This window comes from Sarcophilus harrisii, chromosome 1 (genome assembly GCF_902635505.1).
Source record: "Sarcophilus harrisii chromosome 1, mSarHar1.11, whole genome shotgun sequence".
In the NCBI taxonomy this organism is placed as follows: Eukaryota; Metazoa; Chordata; class Mammalia; order Dasyuromorphia; family Dasyuridae; genus Sarcophilus; species Sarcophilus harrisii.
In genome coordinates, this window is record NC_045426.1 from 333,152,498 (window position 1) to 333,168,888 (window position 16,391).

Consider the following 16,391-nt stretch of genomic DNA (forward strand, 5'->3'; position numbering starts at 1 on the left):
TATAATATAATATATAATAATAATATAATAATAATAGCCTTATAATACATGTTGAGATCTAGTACTCCTTAAGGCCTTTCATTTTTATTTTTTCATTATATTTAGATCTTGTGTTTATCCAAATAAATTTTGCTGTTATTTTGTGTATCTCAAAGAAGAGGATGAGAAAAAATTTTCATCTCTATTTGCACTGACTGAACCTCTGACTGAAATTTAGCATTTCCTACAATTATTTGAAAACATTATTCTGAGAAGGGATTTATAGGTTTCATTAGACTGCCAAAAAATGTCCAAGAAACAAAATTAAGAACCTCTACTAATATACAATCTTTTAGTAGTTTGATTTATATAGCACAAAAATCTATAAATTAGCTTGGCTAGTATTATAATTTTTATTAAATGGTAATGGTTCTAACTGTGAACAATGAATATCTCTTCAATAATTTAAGGTTTTAGTTGGTAACTTAAAAATGCAAAGATTTGTAATATTTCCTGTAAGAATGGACTAAGGGGTCAGTAAAAGTAGGACTGCCGAGCAGTATGTCTCCTTTACTCATACAGCCTTCACCCTGATGCAGGCTTTTATCCTTCTTGGACTGTTTCAGTAGCCTTCTAATTGGTCTTTCTGCTTCAAATTTCTCCTCACTTCAGATCATCTGTTTATCTATCAAAGTGATCTTCCTAAAGGAAGGCCTTATTCTCATAGGTTGATTATGAGCAATAGCTCAGTTTGTCACAGTATTATTGTTCTATTATGATTATTTGTTGGGTTCCAAAGAATATTTTGAGAGGTATATTAATACTTTTGAGTCTCTCTCTTTTCTAAGCATATATTAAGTATTTTATATTCACTGAGTCTAAATGATTTTTTATATCATTGGAGAAAGATTCCTTGAGAGAAAGGAACTAGTTAATGTGTTTTTGGGTGGAGCTATATGTTTTAGCAGGATTCATATATATTATGTTATCAATAAGATGTTTTGGTTTGGCTGCCTTTTATTTGGAAGTCATACTTAGTTCTGTTGAGGAGAAATGTTGATGTATTTAAAGCTAGGCTGAATTGTAATCAGGTTGAAATTGTCTTGAAAAAATGACATATTTTATGTGAGTTATTCTTGACAATGTTTCTGTCTTGTTTTAAAAAAGAACAATTTCCCACGTAGATATCCAATACTTTACTATTCTCACCATAATGGCAACTTTTCTAGTTTGGCAAGATCCTTGAAACATTTGAGAATGCCTCTGATCAGGTTATTGAAAATTAAATACTAGAGAGAATAGGGGGGCAATTAGATGGTGTAGTAGACAGAGAACCAGTCTTGAAGTCAGAAGGATCTGACTTCAAATATGACTTCAGACAATTAACACTTACTAGCTGTGTGAAAATCACTTTCCCCTAGGAAAGTCACTTAACCCCAATTGCCTCACAAGCAACAACAACAAGAACAGGGAACTACTGAAATTTACTGAATAAGGCAATAACTGTGCTTTAGGAAAAGTACCCTGGTAGTGGAAAATAGATTAAAGAGGGGAGAAACATACAGTATAGAGACCACTTCTTAGGCTATTGAAATAATCCTGGTGAGAGGTAATGATAATCTGAACTTGTGTGGTAGCCATATGAATAGATATAGGAGAAGTAGAATTATGGAGGTGGAATTGTGACTGATTAGATATGGAGAGAGAGAAGGAAAGTAAAAAAGTTGAGTATGATTTGTTCTAAGGCTTTAACAAGATAACTGGAAAGTTTGATGGTGAATCTTGACAGAAACAGGGAAATGTGAAATAAGGTAGGGTCTTTCTTGGAAAGATAAAAAGTTCTATTGTGGATACTTTAAGTTGGGGTACTGAGAATTTGGGGTTAGTAGACAAGACAGGTATCTCCACAGCTCTTATTTTTCATTTTGTGTTTATGAAGATAACTTCAAAAAGAGTAAATTCAACTTTTTTCTTTAAGCTGAACCAAGAGATTGGGAGCAAGGGAGGGTCTCTCTAGAAGGTCTCATATTTAATGTCTTGTGGGAGATTGTGGAAGGTAATCTTCTATCCATATAGCCCCATCTCCTTCTCTGCCTCTTTCTTAGGCTGACAAAGCAGGATAAGGGGAATTTTATCCATCTCCCTTTTCCCATCATTAGAAGGGAATGAATGGAGGTGGAACAGAGGGATAAGTTCTTTTTTGGAGTCCATTCCTCATCTTTTGGTAGAGATTCATGCTGGCCTTGTTATGGCCTCCTCTTTCTGGCTAAAAACTGTTAACTACATGATTTCACTATTACTATAAGAACTTGTGCCTCCTTCTTCTATGGTTACCTTGGCAACTCAAACATCTTCCAGCCCTACAGGATCTCTGAGCTATTGTGGGTACTTGTTATTCTAGCTCATGCTAACCTTATCCTATCACAGCTCCTCAGTTTAGTGCACTTCAGCTCTTGCCCTTTCAGGAAATTGTGTTTGAGGGATGAGAGGAAAATACTGTGAGCTAGTTCCATGAGAATACTTCCTAGATACAGTTCAGAATCAGCATACAAAGGTTTATATGAGAAAATCATTTTATGCATAAATTAATTTTAATAGGAACAATGCTTAAGACCATAGTGTCTAACTTTATCCAGTTCTAAATACTTGAAGAAAAGCTTACCAGTCGATCAACCTCTTTGAGAACATCTAGTATCGGGTGTTTCTTGCCAAAGAAAGACAAAACCCAAGGATTAGAGTTGAAAGGATCTTTTGAGCCCAGTTTCTTAAACTGTGGTTTGTGACCATAAGGGTCTCATAACTGAATCTAGTGGCCACAAAATCATTTATTATAAGTAAAGGTTTGATTTGTATATCTGTTTTAACTATATATTAGAGTCATGTAAAAATTTCTCAGGCAAAAAGGCATAACAAATGGAACAAGTTTAAGAAGTCTTGCTTTAAAAGATCCTTTAAGCAGTTTCCTTCTCCATTCAATTTTCCTATCTACTCTAACAAAAAACAACTATAAAAGTTTTTGATCTTTCAGCATAGGGTGAAAAAAATAGCACATCAACCTAAAGAATCTTTTGTGATCTCACTTTCTAATCACAGCAGCAGATGTTCATAATGATGATCCTAAGTCTCAAGAAAAAAAAAATTGATAACCACTCTTCAGGATGTATATAATACATTTTATTTTATTTTGAGTTCCATCCAAAATGCTTAAATTTTAAAATGTTATTTAAAGAGGCAAGCATAATTAATATGTATATAGGACTTTGGGAGAATTACATTCCAGTATATTAAAATAATTTGTGGCCTTGATTACCATTTGTAATGTTCTCTTCTCTAAAATATAATCCTTTTCTCTGTGAGTAGGTTTCTTGGGGGGCTTCTGGGAGCAGCCTTCATTTCAGCTCAGAGTAATAATCACCTCAAATTGCAGCCAACTGTTAAAGTCCAGGTCCTTTATTGTTTTCTTCAAAATAGCCCGGTTAGCTTTCTTAGAGCTGACTATCTCTCTCCTTAGTTCTGAGAGCTCTTGACGCTAGTCCTTTGTCGCTTCCAGCTTCAGCCTCTAGCTCCCTCCAAATCCAAAGCCTCCAGTCAGCACAAAAGTAGAAGAATGGAATGAATCTTGACTCCTCCTCCAAGGGTGGGATTGTGTGCTTCTGACTTGTGAATCTCCTGGACTGAATCCTGACTTGTGAATCTCCCAGAGTCTCTAGTGGGCTTGTCCTTTAGTGGGCTTCTCCTTATATGCTCTCTTAAAGGTGTGAACTCTAATGTGTAAACCGATATGTGAACTCTCACAAAGGTGTGAACTCCAAAGGTGTGAACCAAGTGCATAAGCATTGTTTCTATCAATTCCAGTGACTTAGCACCTTGTTTCAAGTTCTGGTTCATAACAACCATTGTCAATAATCTTTGAAGAATAGTAAGAATGAGAAAAATGCCACAGTAATGCAGATGGGCAAATGCCATCCTGCTTTTTGAAAAGAGCAAGAAGGTAGATTCATCAGACTATAGACTGGAATTAATAGACATTGATTCCTGGCAAAATTCTAGAATGGATTATCAAAGCAATGTTTTATGGTCATTTAAAAAGAAAAGTGTTAAGAGTAGAAAAAATAATGTCAGAATAAATTCCTGGATCTGATATTTATTATCTGTGTAATCATGATCAAAGCATTTAACTTTTTTTGGTATCAGTTTTTCATCTTTAAAAGAATGAGGTTGAATTGTCAGGCCTCTGAGGTCCCTTTTTTTCCTCTAGAATTTCTCTCTTTCTTCTTCTCATAGAATCACAGCTCTAGGTCTGTGATTCTGTGATCACTGACAGAGCATGAATTAATTGAAAACAAATCAAACTAAAATATCCTCATTTATTTTTGTAACAAGATTACTAGTCCGTACTATCAGTGGATAGAGATATAAATGAAGGGATATTTACAAAACATCTAAATTTCATCAAGACATTGAACAAATTATCTCATGCTTTTTTAATAAACAATTTTTTTAAAAAAATGTGAGTTAACTAAAAGACTTGGATTCAAAATCAGGTGAACACTTGAACCACAGTATATTGCTGAATGAGTTAATGTTGATTTCAGAGAGGCCTCCAACAGGTTGTGACCTTGATCTGGTACTGCTAAAGATTTCATAAATCATTTGGATCTGGCCCCAAAAGGCATTCTTTGTCATATTGGCAGATGACATGTGTTTGGGAGGGACAACCAGAAAGATAAGATTAAATAATAATGGTAGCCAGGCATTTATATGATTTCTTAAGATTTACAAAGTACTTTATAAATATTATTTCATTTTATCCACACAATAAACCTTGATGGTAGATATTATCATCTTTTTTACAGGTAAAAAAACTGAGTTAGAGGTTAAATGATTTGCCTAAAGTCATACAATTGGGAAGTATTTCTCTCATACTTAGGTCTTACTAACTACTAGTGATAAATATAAAGATCTGCCCTTGGATTAAATAAATCAGCTAGACAGTTGGATCACAGGAATACCATGGCCAGTTAGCAAATCAATCAAACAAATAAAAAAAAAGACTGAGCTTAGTTTTATGTGGAAACTATAGAATTCAACACAATTTTAGACTATATTGGTAGAAAAATAATTTCCAGACAGGGAACTTATAGTTTCATTGTGTTTTGTTCTGACCCTAAAGGGTGGTTATCAGTTTTTTTCTTGAGAGTTAGGATCATCATTATGACCATCTGTTGCTGTGATTAGAAAGTGGGATCACAGAGGAATCTTTAGATTGATATACTGAAGACATTGTGCCTAGAGCTGGGTGCCATATTTTTGAAGGGTAAGTTTGAGTATGTTCAGTAGAGGAGGGTGTTCAAAAAGAATGGAATTCTCACCTCTTCCTTAAAATCTAGTTGAAAGAACTGGACATTTAAAAAAGAAAATTTAAATATTGTTGCTGTCTTCAGGTATTTGAAGAACTGTCATGTGGAAAAGGAATTTTAGACTTATTTTGCTTGGCTATAGAAGGAAGAACTAGGAGTAATAAGGGAAATTATAGAGAAGGTTAGGGACTAAGGCTAGGTGATTCAGTGGATAGAGTACTGGGCCTGGAGTCAGAGGGGCTCATCTTCCCAAGTTCAAATCTGATCTCAGATACTTATTAGCTGTTTGATCCTGAGCAAGTCACTTAACCCTAAAATGAGCTGGAAAAGGAAATGGCAAGCTATTTCAATATCTTTGCCACAAAAACCCCAAGTGAGTCATGAGAAGTTGGACACAATTGAAAACAGCTGGAAAAAAAAGGGGGGAGGGATTGTTAATAAAGTTTGAACTTTCACAGAACTTGAACTGGAAATTACCATAGAAGTTATCTAGTCCAAACTTCATCTTCTATAGGGAACTGTTTTATAATAACCTCTGCTTGGATATTTTGGGGACAGGGAGATTACAGTTTCTATATTATTAGATTCTTCTTACATTGAGTTAAAATCTGCCGCCTGCAAATTCCATCCATTTGTTCTTCATTCTAACATTTGGGACCAGTAAATCTAATTTCACTTGCTTATAACCATCTTCAAATATTTGAAGACAGTCTTTATAGCCTTCCTAAATTTTCTCTTTTACAGGGTAAATCTACCTAATTTCTTCACCTGGTTGTTCTGTGGTATGATCTAGAGCAAAGCCTCTTAAACTGTGGGTTGCAGCCCAATATGAGGTCACTTACTCAAATGTAGGGGGTCGCAAAATTATGATTTATCATATATATTATGCAAATAGGAAAAGTTTAAGAAGCCCTGACCTAGAGACTTTTGGTTACCCTTCACCTGGAACAATAAATAGCAAGCTAGATTTAGAAATTTGGGATTTCAGAGGCTGTCTAATCTGACCCCCTCATTTTTCAGATGAGTTTCCAGGGCTTTGAAATGACATACTATAAGTTACATATTAAATATCATTACTGGAATTTGAACCTGAATACTTTGCCTCCTCTGTGCAACATTCTCTCCCAAGAAGAAGGCCACTAGGGCATTTTTGCTTTGTGGTTGCCAGGTCAGCTCTGTTTCATATGATTTATGAAGTCTTTCTTTAAAAACAAAACAAAACAAAATGACCCAGTTTACTTTGTATAAAGGGACTTCTCCCTCAGGGATTCATTTGTTTAAAGTGATAAATCAGGGAGGGGAAGAAGGTGACTATCTTTGTTATTGCTTAACAGATGAGGAAACTGAGACTGAGATCTTGAACAATTTGTTCTCTCTCTCTCTCTCTCTCTCTCTCTCTCTCTCTCTCTCTCTCTCTCATGCAATTGTGGTTAAGTGACTTGCCCAGGGTCACACAACTAGGAAGTGTTAAGTGTCTGAGTCGCATTTGAACTCAAGTCCTCCTGACTTCGGGGCTGGTGCTCAATCTATTGCACCACCTAGCTGCCCCAAGTGCCTGGTTCTTTTAAGCACTTTGCCATGGTGATACAATTTTAAGAGTTAGGTTCTGTTACTATACTTATTGTTGAAGAAACTGAGACAGAAGTAACTTGTCTTTGGTCCCCCAGTTAGTAATTGTTAAATTTAAATTAGATTTAAATTAGTTAGGTTTGAATTCAGATCTTCCTGACTCTATGCACAGCACTCTATCCCCTGAACCACCTAGCTAACTCGAAGAAAACTCTATCATCACAAGTTCTTATTATCATTTTTGTCTTGTTCTGGAGAGGGAGAGGGAGGGAGAAGAATAAGCCATCCACTACAGAGTTGTTTTTCTTCTGGCCAGTCACAGCTTCTCCAGGCTTTTGGCAATATGGGGGAGGGATTCCAGTTCCACAGGGGAAAGTGACAGTTCTGGTTATTGTGGTCTTTAGGAAAGCCTGAAAGGGGCCTCCTGAAGCCCTGGAGGGGGCAGGGATGTGGGAGTGGATATTGTCTGAGATTGAGACTCCTAGTGGATGTAATTTGAAGGGGAATGCTTTAAAAGTCAACTAATTAGCACTCTCAGCTATCTTGTGGAGAGCTCTGGGAGGAAAGGGGAGGGGAAAGGAAGGGAGGGAGAGTATTGCCTTCCTTCTCTTGTAGTAAATGCTTCCAAAGACAGAGCTTCAGTGGAAAGGTGCCAGGAGCTTGGGTTGTAGCATTGGAGGGAGCCAGGCAATTCCCAGCAGGTCAGGTGGGAGAGTGGGGTTCTGAGGCACTGAGAGAGAAGAAGCTACTGTGTCAGGAGGGTCAGAAGATTGGGGATGCTCAAGGTAGAGTAAATCGAGGCAAGGGAGCCCCAAGCATCAGAAAGGAACTCCTGGTGACATCCAGCAGCTTCCGGGGCCAATGTGGTGGTTTTGGATCTGACCTTGTCCAAGGGCTTGGGAAGCACGAGTTCTCTGGCTTGTTGACACATCATCTGCAGAGGACCTGAAGCAGCCGCTCTGCACCTTTCTCCTTATTCTCCTTCTCTTCTCTGCTCTGAAGCTCCAGATGGGAAAGGACCAGAGTTTCTCAAGACATTTTCGGTATGCATACTCCATCAATCTTACCCCTGCGTCATCTTGCTGATAACTTTGGTGTTTTCTCCTGAGGGATCATGCCGATGGTCAGTCCCTCTGGAAAGGGTTGACCCCTGAATGGGAGGGCTTCTTCCTTGTCCCCTGAAACACTCTGTGAGGCTTACTCGGTGCTCTTAGTTTAGATGTTGGTCAAACACATTTTGTATTTTTCATGGAAAATGTTGGAAGCCTTCTTCCAACTCCAAGGTAGGGACCCAAACTGGACTTGAAGCCTCGTCATATGGAGCTGCAGAAACCTGAACGTGGCTACTGTCCTGGATGCTTTTTCTTAATTCAGTGTGTGTCAGGCTTAACCTAAGGTTGGGAATGCCCCAATGTTTGGGAAGCTGTTGAGGGGGGCAGGAAGGAGAAGGGAAGAGTCTGAATGATTCCTTCTTCCATAAGAAGGAGTATTGTCTTTGAAAGTTGACAGAAAACTGAGGTTGGATGACCACCAGAATTCAAATGTCCTAGAATGAGAATTTGCCTCATGGTGCTGACATGAGGGCGTGCTTCCTGTCTTCTGTGTCTATTGTCTTACAGTAAGATACATGACAGCTGCATCTAGGGAATCACCACCATGATGCTTCTCTTGTGGCTGCCTTCCTCCGCCTCTCATAGTTTTAAGTGGTGAGACTGTTCTCTGTATCACCATCTCCTCCCATTTCTTGTCTTTCACCCAATCTAAATTTGCTGCAGGTTACAATTATGGCAACTTATGGCTCTGATAACAGCTTATCAGGCGTGTTGAAGAAAAGATTTCTATATGGTCAGACAAGTTGACTCTACTGTAATTTTGTAATTATTTGGAAGAAGGACAATGGGGGATTGATTATTTTGCCCTTTCCCTGTGACCTTAAATACCACTGTTCATAGACACTGTCTGATTCTAAGAATGACATATGGACCAGAAATTTGTGAAAATTACTCTCTTTGCCTCCTCTTCCCCTTTCAGGAAGCTTATGGATTTGTTGGGGCAGGAGCAGGTTATGCATTTCAAAAGTTGGGGCCTTTCTTACAGTGGCTAAGTGAAAGAAATTTGGTTCCCAAAGTGAGGACAGCTAGAACCTGTGAAGAAGGAGAATTTGCATATAATGTGAAGATATTAAAATGAACATGACACTACTATATGAAAATTTTGCTGACATCTTTCAACCAGAAAGTGAACTGGGATCAAAGTGCTTAATTCCTAGACAGTTTCACTTATTTCCCATGGAAGATTGTGTTTGGCCTTTATCTGTACTTGATAAATACATATACATATATATATATATATATATATATATATATATATATATATATTCTCTCTAGTATGACTTTAATTTTTTTGAAGTAGGAATCAACAAAACTTAGTCCATAACAATAATATATATATATATATTCCTACTCTCTTTTCCCTCACCTGGAGCCCAAGGTTTAGAAGCAGAGGAGATTCTGAAGTTTGGTTAAATGGTATAGTCATGGGCATATGATAAGTTCTGATCCCTCTTCACTGGAGACTTTCTTCATGGAATGGTGCTCTTGGAAAGTTCCATTAGTTCCGAGTAATGGATACTGACTTGATTGGGGTGGAGGAGGTGGGGATAGGAATGCTACTAAGAGGGAATTAGTGCATCTCTGGAAACTCTAGCATGGGATTTCTTTTTATGTTGTGTTGTATTTTCATTTCTTTTGTCAAACATTTCCCAATTATTTTTTAAAATAATGTTTTATTTCTCATAATCACATGTAAAACAATTCTTAGCATTTTTTTTAGATTTTGAGTTTCAAATTTTATTCTTCTCTCCCTTTCTGTCCTTCTCCTTAAGATGGTAAGCAATCTGATATAGGTAACACTTGTGCAATCATATAAAACACTTCCATATTATTCATTTTAAGCAAGAAGACTTGGAGAAAGGAAGGAGGGGAGGGGGGGAGAGAGTGAGAGAGAGGAAGAGAGAGAGAAAGAGAGACAGAGGAAGAAGAAAAGAAGAAAAGGAAGGAAGGAAAGAAAGAAAGAAAAAAGAAAGAAGAAAATAGTATGTGACAGGATCTCTTTTAAAAAAGATCCTTATTCTTGACTTGGGGACAGGGATAAATAAACAGACTGTTAGGAATCAGATTACTAGAAACAAAATTTTTTAAAAATTATTTTGAAGTAGCTACTGGGAAACTTAAGCCAAAGGGGCAGAATATAGTATGATGCAAAGTGTACACCTGGAAGTTAGATTTGGCCTGGGACCTCTCTAAATTAGTCCCAGCCTGGGCTAAATCAGTAGGACAATTGAACTTGGGCTTTAATCTCTAAATAGAGTCTTAAATTTCACAGTTAAAGAACTATCACCATTCAGCTCTACGGGCAAGAGTGTTTCAGTCACACCATGTTTAACATTAATTGTGACAATGTACAAAAGCTATGGTTACCCCTCCCAAATAATTAGTACATTTAGTACAATAAATAGAGATATGGATAGGGACCAGATATTAGTAGTTCAGAGCATTCCCAGGGGAGGAAACTTCTTTCACTAATGCCTTATGTAATTTCCAGAGAGGTACCTAGCATTCTGCAGAGATATGTGACTTGCTCAGGATAGATGAGAGTTGGAAATTCAACCCAGGTCTTCCTGGTTTTAAGACTGACTCTCATCTATGGCTCTCTCTGACAGAAAAGTAGAATAATATTTGTTAAATGAAAAAAAATTGAAATGAGCTCTTTTTTATTTCATTTTATATATGCATATTATTTAATTATAACTTAAGGGTAGCATAAAATAGTGGGATAAAAAGCTGGGCTTGGAATCAGAAAGACCTGGTCTCAAGGACTATGAAGAAGTCATTTAACTTCTGTATGCCCCAGCTATTCCCTGTTGTTCAGTTGTGTCCAACTCCTCATGCCCCATTTTTGGATTTTCTTGGCAGAGATATTGGAGTGTCTTGCCATTTCCTTTTCTAACTCATTTACATATGAGGAAACTAGAAAGTGTCTAAGACCAGATTCGAACTCGGATTTTCCTGACTTCAGTCTCAGCCCCTCTATCCACTGCATCACCTAGCTGGTCTTGGCAGCTTATCTACTTAAGAACTCATCTACTAAGTCATAGGCTTCATCAGTCTTGAGTTTAAGCTGAAAGGGACATCCCTTGTTCCAAACCCTTATTTTAAAGATAAGAAATCAAGAACCAGAAATGATAAATAACTTTACTAAGATCAGGCAGGTAATGTCAGAAGAAGGATTTGAATATAGATTCTCTGTTCTCTGCCTCCAGAGAATAAAGCTTTAACGGGGTCTTCAGTGAAGATGTTTCCCGATACAGGCATCTAATTCCCCAGCTAACAAAATTATATATATTAATTGTGAATTATGACTAGGAATCACAAAAGCTAAAAATGACCAGATCTCTGTATTTTTCTGATTCATTTAATTTTCTTACTCTGGATTTAAGGTTTTCATTTGTACAATCAAGGACTTGGACTCATTGTTTCCAAAGCCCATTTCCAGCTCTTATATTCTAAGAGTTTTTAATTAGTATTCTAGGCAGGTAACAAGGAATAACTTGCAATCAGTTTGACTGTTATATTTTTGTTGTTGAGTTGCTTTCAGTCACTTCTGTTAGAGAGGAAGAATCATAGATTCTTAATACACAGGCATATTGGAAAGACAAGGAGTCCCTCCATTGATGTGACTCAGGGATCTTAAAGGGTGATGGGAACTTCCCCAGCTGTAGTGTAAAAATGGAGCAGTTTTGTCATCAGCAGTTTTGGTGTGCCTGCGTTGACAAATTTAGTAACACATCACAGCAAGAGCAGATGTGGAGAAGGTACAGCAAGGTGTAACAGCAGATTTTTAATATCAAGATCAAGATTTCTGTGTTCTGTAGGGTTAACATTCTAACAGGGGTTTTCAAACTTGTTGTAATGATGTCCCTAATCTTTATTTATTTATTTATTTTGGTGAGGCAATTGGGATTATGAGATTTGCCCAGGATCACATAGCCCAGGACACATAACACAAGTGTTAAGTGTCTGAGCTTGGATTCGAACTCAGGTCCTCCTGACTTCATGGCTATTGTTAGAGCACCACTCCACCATCTAGCTATCCTTTGCCTCTTTTTTTTAAACAAAAATAACCATCCCTCTTTTAATAAAACCATTTCATAACTAATTTTCATAGCTCATTTTATTTATTAAAATTAAACCTTTATTATTTATCACATAAAAATCTTGAATATGTAATCAAAATACAAAATAACATTGGTCAATCAAAGATCTCTGTGTGTTTTTGTTGTTTTGTGTGTGTGTGTGTGTGTCTGCATCTTACATTTAGAGATGAAAGGGATTTCTATGATTAACTGGGTCAGAGGTTTCAGACACACTGTGAAGGTCTATTGGGATAGGCAACACTCTCAGAGAACTGCCCCAACCAGATTAAAATGTAATTGGGAAACATTTCACAAAATAAATAAAAATACAATAGAATCTGGGTTATGTTAATATGTGGTTTTTGAAGTCAAACATGTGGATCTTTATGTATGGTTCAGTGACACAAACCCCCCCCCCCCATTTCCATTTGAGGCTGATACCACTGATGTAGGTCAGCTCTCATGACAGAAGTGCATTCCCTCCTCACCTCTGCCTGTTGAATATTTCTTTTTCAAGGCTCATATTAAGCACTCTCTTTCCCCAGTTGCCCCAGATGAATATATTCCTTTTCTCCTCCTCTATTCTTGGGATACATTGCCTGGATCTTTTCTTTCATACTCAATCTTGAATTATCCTTACTGAATACATGTTTTTTTTCTCCTTTATCACATGAGTTTGGAGCAGAGAATGTGTTATTTTTTCAACTATGTAATTCATTTTACAAATGAGGGAAATTGGACCCAGAGAAGTTAACTGACTTGCATAATGTCATGAGGAATAGTAAACTGCAGAGTTGGGATTTGAACTCAGAGCCTCCCTGTTGACCCCAAATCCTGCATTTTTTCCATTGTACTGCAATGCCACAAAGGCAAAGGGGAAATCAGGAAGGCAGAGGGTACCTTGACTCCATTGTGTCCCCTTTCAATCTTTAAAACTCCACACCTTGGGACAGTTAGATGGCACAGTGGATAGAACGCCAGCCCTGAAGTCAGGAGGACCTAAGTTCAATGTGATCTCAGATACTACACACTTCCTAGCTGTGTGTGACCCTGGGCAAGTCACTTAACCCCAACTGTTTCAGGAAAAAGAAAAAAAAAACTCCACACCTATATTAGGTACTGAGGGGAGACTGATGATAGAACATGGGGAGTTACTGTTGAAGGAGTGTACCCTGACACCTGAACACTGGGAAGCCTCCATGGACCCCTGAGTCCTGGGGGGGGGGGCAAGGGTTCCAACCCTACTCGCTTTAAATGAGGAGCTGATGAGGAGACACCTAGTAAGGGGAAGGTGGGGAAGAAAGATAATTGCCCCCGGGTCCCAATTAAAATCAATTCTCTATGATGGTATTAATTTTGATTTTGACTATTCTCAACAGGGAAAAATAGTGATTGCGTTGATGTGGGATTTTTACCATAAAATACCCAATCAATTTCTCCATTGCTTTGAGTCCCAGAGTTTGGAAAACTCTTTCCCAAGGTCAGAAAATATAGAAGCTGCTTTTTTTCTGCCTTTCTATGGTCAAGCCTGACTCTAATGAAATGCCTGGCAAGAGGCTGTGCACTTGGGTTGGAAAGAAAAGGGGGAGGGTATTCCATTCTCCTGGAGAAGAAGGGAGTGTTAATCACCGGCCAGGTTAGATAGCCCCAGAGGAGAGTTACAGCTGGCTACTCAGATGACAGGGTGCAGCAGGAAGTAAGCAATGTCTGGAAGGATCTTGTGTATCATTCCTGGCCCGAGAGAGGTTAAGATGAATGTTGCTTTGCCTGGAAGGGGCCAGACAACCATCTTATCTCATGATTTCTAGAGACACCAGAGGGAACCACATCCCTATATGGGGAAATTTCAGCATTGGTCTTTGGGCTAGACGAAAGCTTAGGGATTACTTTACCAAATGAGTTAAGTTACTTAAAAAAAAAGAGTTGACATGTTCAAAGCCAGACAACTATTCAATGACAGCTCAGACTTAAACCTAGTTTTGCCTTGGTCCTGGTTTTTCCAATATTAGCAACTAGTTGGTGCAGTAGATAGACCATTGAACTTGAAGTCAAGAAGTTCTGTGTTCAAATGTGATCTCAGGCACTTCCTGATTATGTGATGGCCAGTCACTTAACTTCTGTAAGTTTCGGTTTCCTCATCTGTAAAGTGGGGATAAAAATAGTGCTTACCTCTAAGGAATTTTGTGAGGATTAGATCAGATAATATTTGTCAAGCACTTTGTAAATCTTAGAGCACCATATAAGTTATAATTATTAGACTCAAATATGTATTATACTACTACCATTACTGTACTAGTACCATAGAACATAAGATGTCAGAGCTTTTATAGAACATATGCTTTTAATCAATTTGCAAGTGTTTATTAAGCTTAATGTGCCAGACATTAGAGGTACAAAGACAAAAATGAAATAGTAATTTCATGGAGAAAGGAATAAATATTTATGTAGCACTTATCATGGCCCAAGCACTGTGCTAAGGGCTTTTACAGTATTATTTCATTTGATCCTCATGACAGCCCTGGGAGATAGGTGCTATTATTATTATTCCCATTTTACAATTAAGGAAATTGAGGTTAAGTAACTTGCCCACAGTCATACAGCTATTAAGAGTCTGAAGCCAAATTTGAACTCAGGTCTTCCTCACTCTAAGACTAAGGTTCTAGCCACTGTGACACTCAGGCGCTTCACATCTGTGCCATGTCCCAGCAGAATTCATCCAATTCATCTCCTACATTTGAAATACAAAGTCTTGACATCATGCAAACTCATGAAGTTGATTTCCTAATTAGAATGCTGCTAGAACTGGAAGAGAGGGAAATAATTTAATCTTTTCATTTTATAGATCAGTCAGAGAAACAAAGTGATTTAGAAACACCAGAACCAGCTGAGATTTATCTAAACTGGTGCATTTCCCATTAATAAGGGGGCTCAGGAGCATAAGCATTTTGGGGAATCTTATGGAAGTTCTAAATTCGTGAATAGCAATGGAGAAGGATGGGCTTTCTTTCCTTCCTTTCCTCCTTTCAATCCATCAAGCAAGCCATTTTTAAATTGCTGGGGAGATATCAAACAGTGAGATAATCCCTCTCCAAAAAGAGATTTATATCCACTGAGGGGATAGGAAGAGAGCAGGAGAAACAATGCATTCATAGAAAAGTAAACATAGACTATTGAAAATAAATGCAAAGTGACTAGGATGAAGTAGGGATGGATTAAGTCCTTAGAGAATCATTAGAGTTTTCTCTAGAAGGAGATGGTATCTTAACTGACACTTGAATTGAGTAAGTGATTTCAGGAGGAGATAGGAGAGTATCACTGGCTAGGAAACCACATATGTCTTGTGCAAAGACACAGAGATGAAAGAGTTAAATGTGCTTGAGGAACAGCAGAAAGATCAGTTTAGCTGGAACTTAGGGTCCTGTGTCAGCAGGTTAGAAAGCTGAACCAGAACCAGATTGTCTTTAAATGCTCTTTCTCTTCACTTCCAACTCTCATAATCCCTGGTTTTCTTCAAGGTTTAACTCAAATGCCACATTCAATTTGAGATCCTTCTGGATTCCTCCAGCTAGTACCCTCCCTACAAAATGACTTTGTATCGATTTTGTATACAATCCATCTATGTATGTGCATGTTATTTTTTCTTGCTATAAACTATGACCTCCCTGATGGTTTTTCTTTGGGTCTTGGCATTCCCAGTGACTAAAGGGTGTTTTATAAATGACTGTTGACTCATTGATCAAAGGCATTTGTTTTACTGGGCAAGGTTTTGAAATTGTGTTTCTTATGTCCATCAGATACTTTCAATCTTCATTATAATGTGTGCAATTGAAATTATTCTAGTCTAAACATATTTGAAAAAAAGTAAACTGTCCTGCCATGAAAACAGCATGTTTTTATTTAAAAAAAAATAATAAATGCGGTCATTTAGGTGGTGCAGTGGATAGAGCACCAGCCCTAAAGTCAGGAGGACCTAAGTTTGTCTCAGACAATGAGCACTTACTTCCTAGCTGTGTGACCCTGGGCAAGTCACTTAGCCCCAATTGCCTCAGCAACAACAACAACAAAATAAATCCCATCTTGCCTATTTTGCTCTCATCCTCATACCTTCAAGAAACTTATTTAGTAGATAAAACAAAATACAAACAAATAAACACAACACAGTTTAAAATAAATATATAAAAGAACATAGGACTATCACAAAGAAACTACGTACCTCACAACCCTAGGACTTTCTTATTGACACATAATTTCAATTTAATTAAATTGAAAAGTCTCCTATATGCAGAGAG

At 37.5% G+C, this 16,391-nt stretch overlaps 1 protein-coding gene across 5 annotated transcripts in view; it reads left to right on the forward strand.

Moving 5' to 3' along the window:
* The window catches only part of GRID2IP (Grid2 interacting protein), a 115,336-nt gene that overhangs the window by 9,308 nt on the left and 89,637 nt on the right, over window positions 1–16,391 (forward strand). For 3 of the 5 annotated variants that reach the window (XM_031945569.1, XM_031945570.1, XM_031945572.1), the window contains exon 1: window positions 7,358–7,951. The exons of 1 other annotated variant lie outside the window; for it this stretch is intronic. In XM_031945569.1, coding sequence (XP_031801429.1) covers window positions 7,917–7,951 — 35 coding nt within the window. In that variant the 5' untranslated portion in view covers window positions 7,358–7,916. Of the gene's footprint in view, window positions 1–7,356; window positions 7,952–16,391 lie in introns of those variants that run through there. One more of the 5 variants, XM_031945571.1, reaches the window with a different exon arrangement.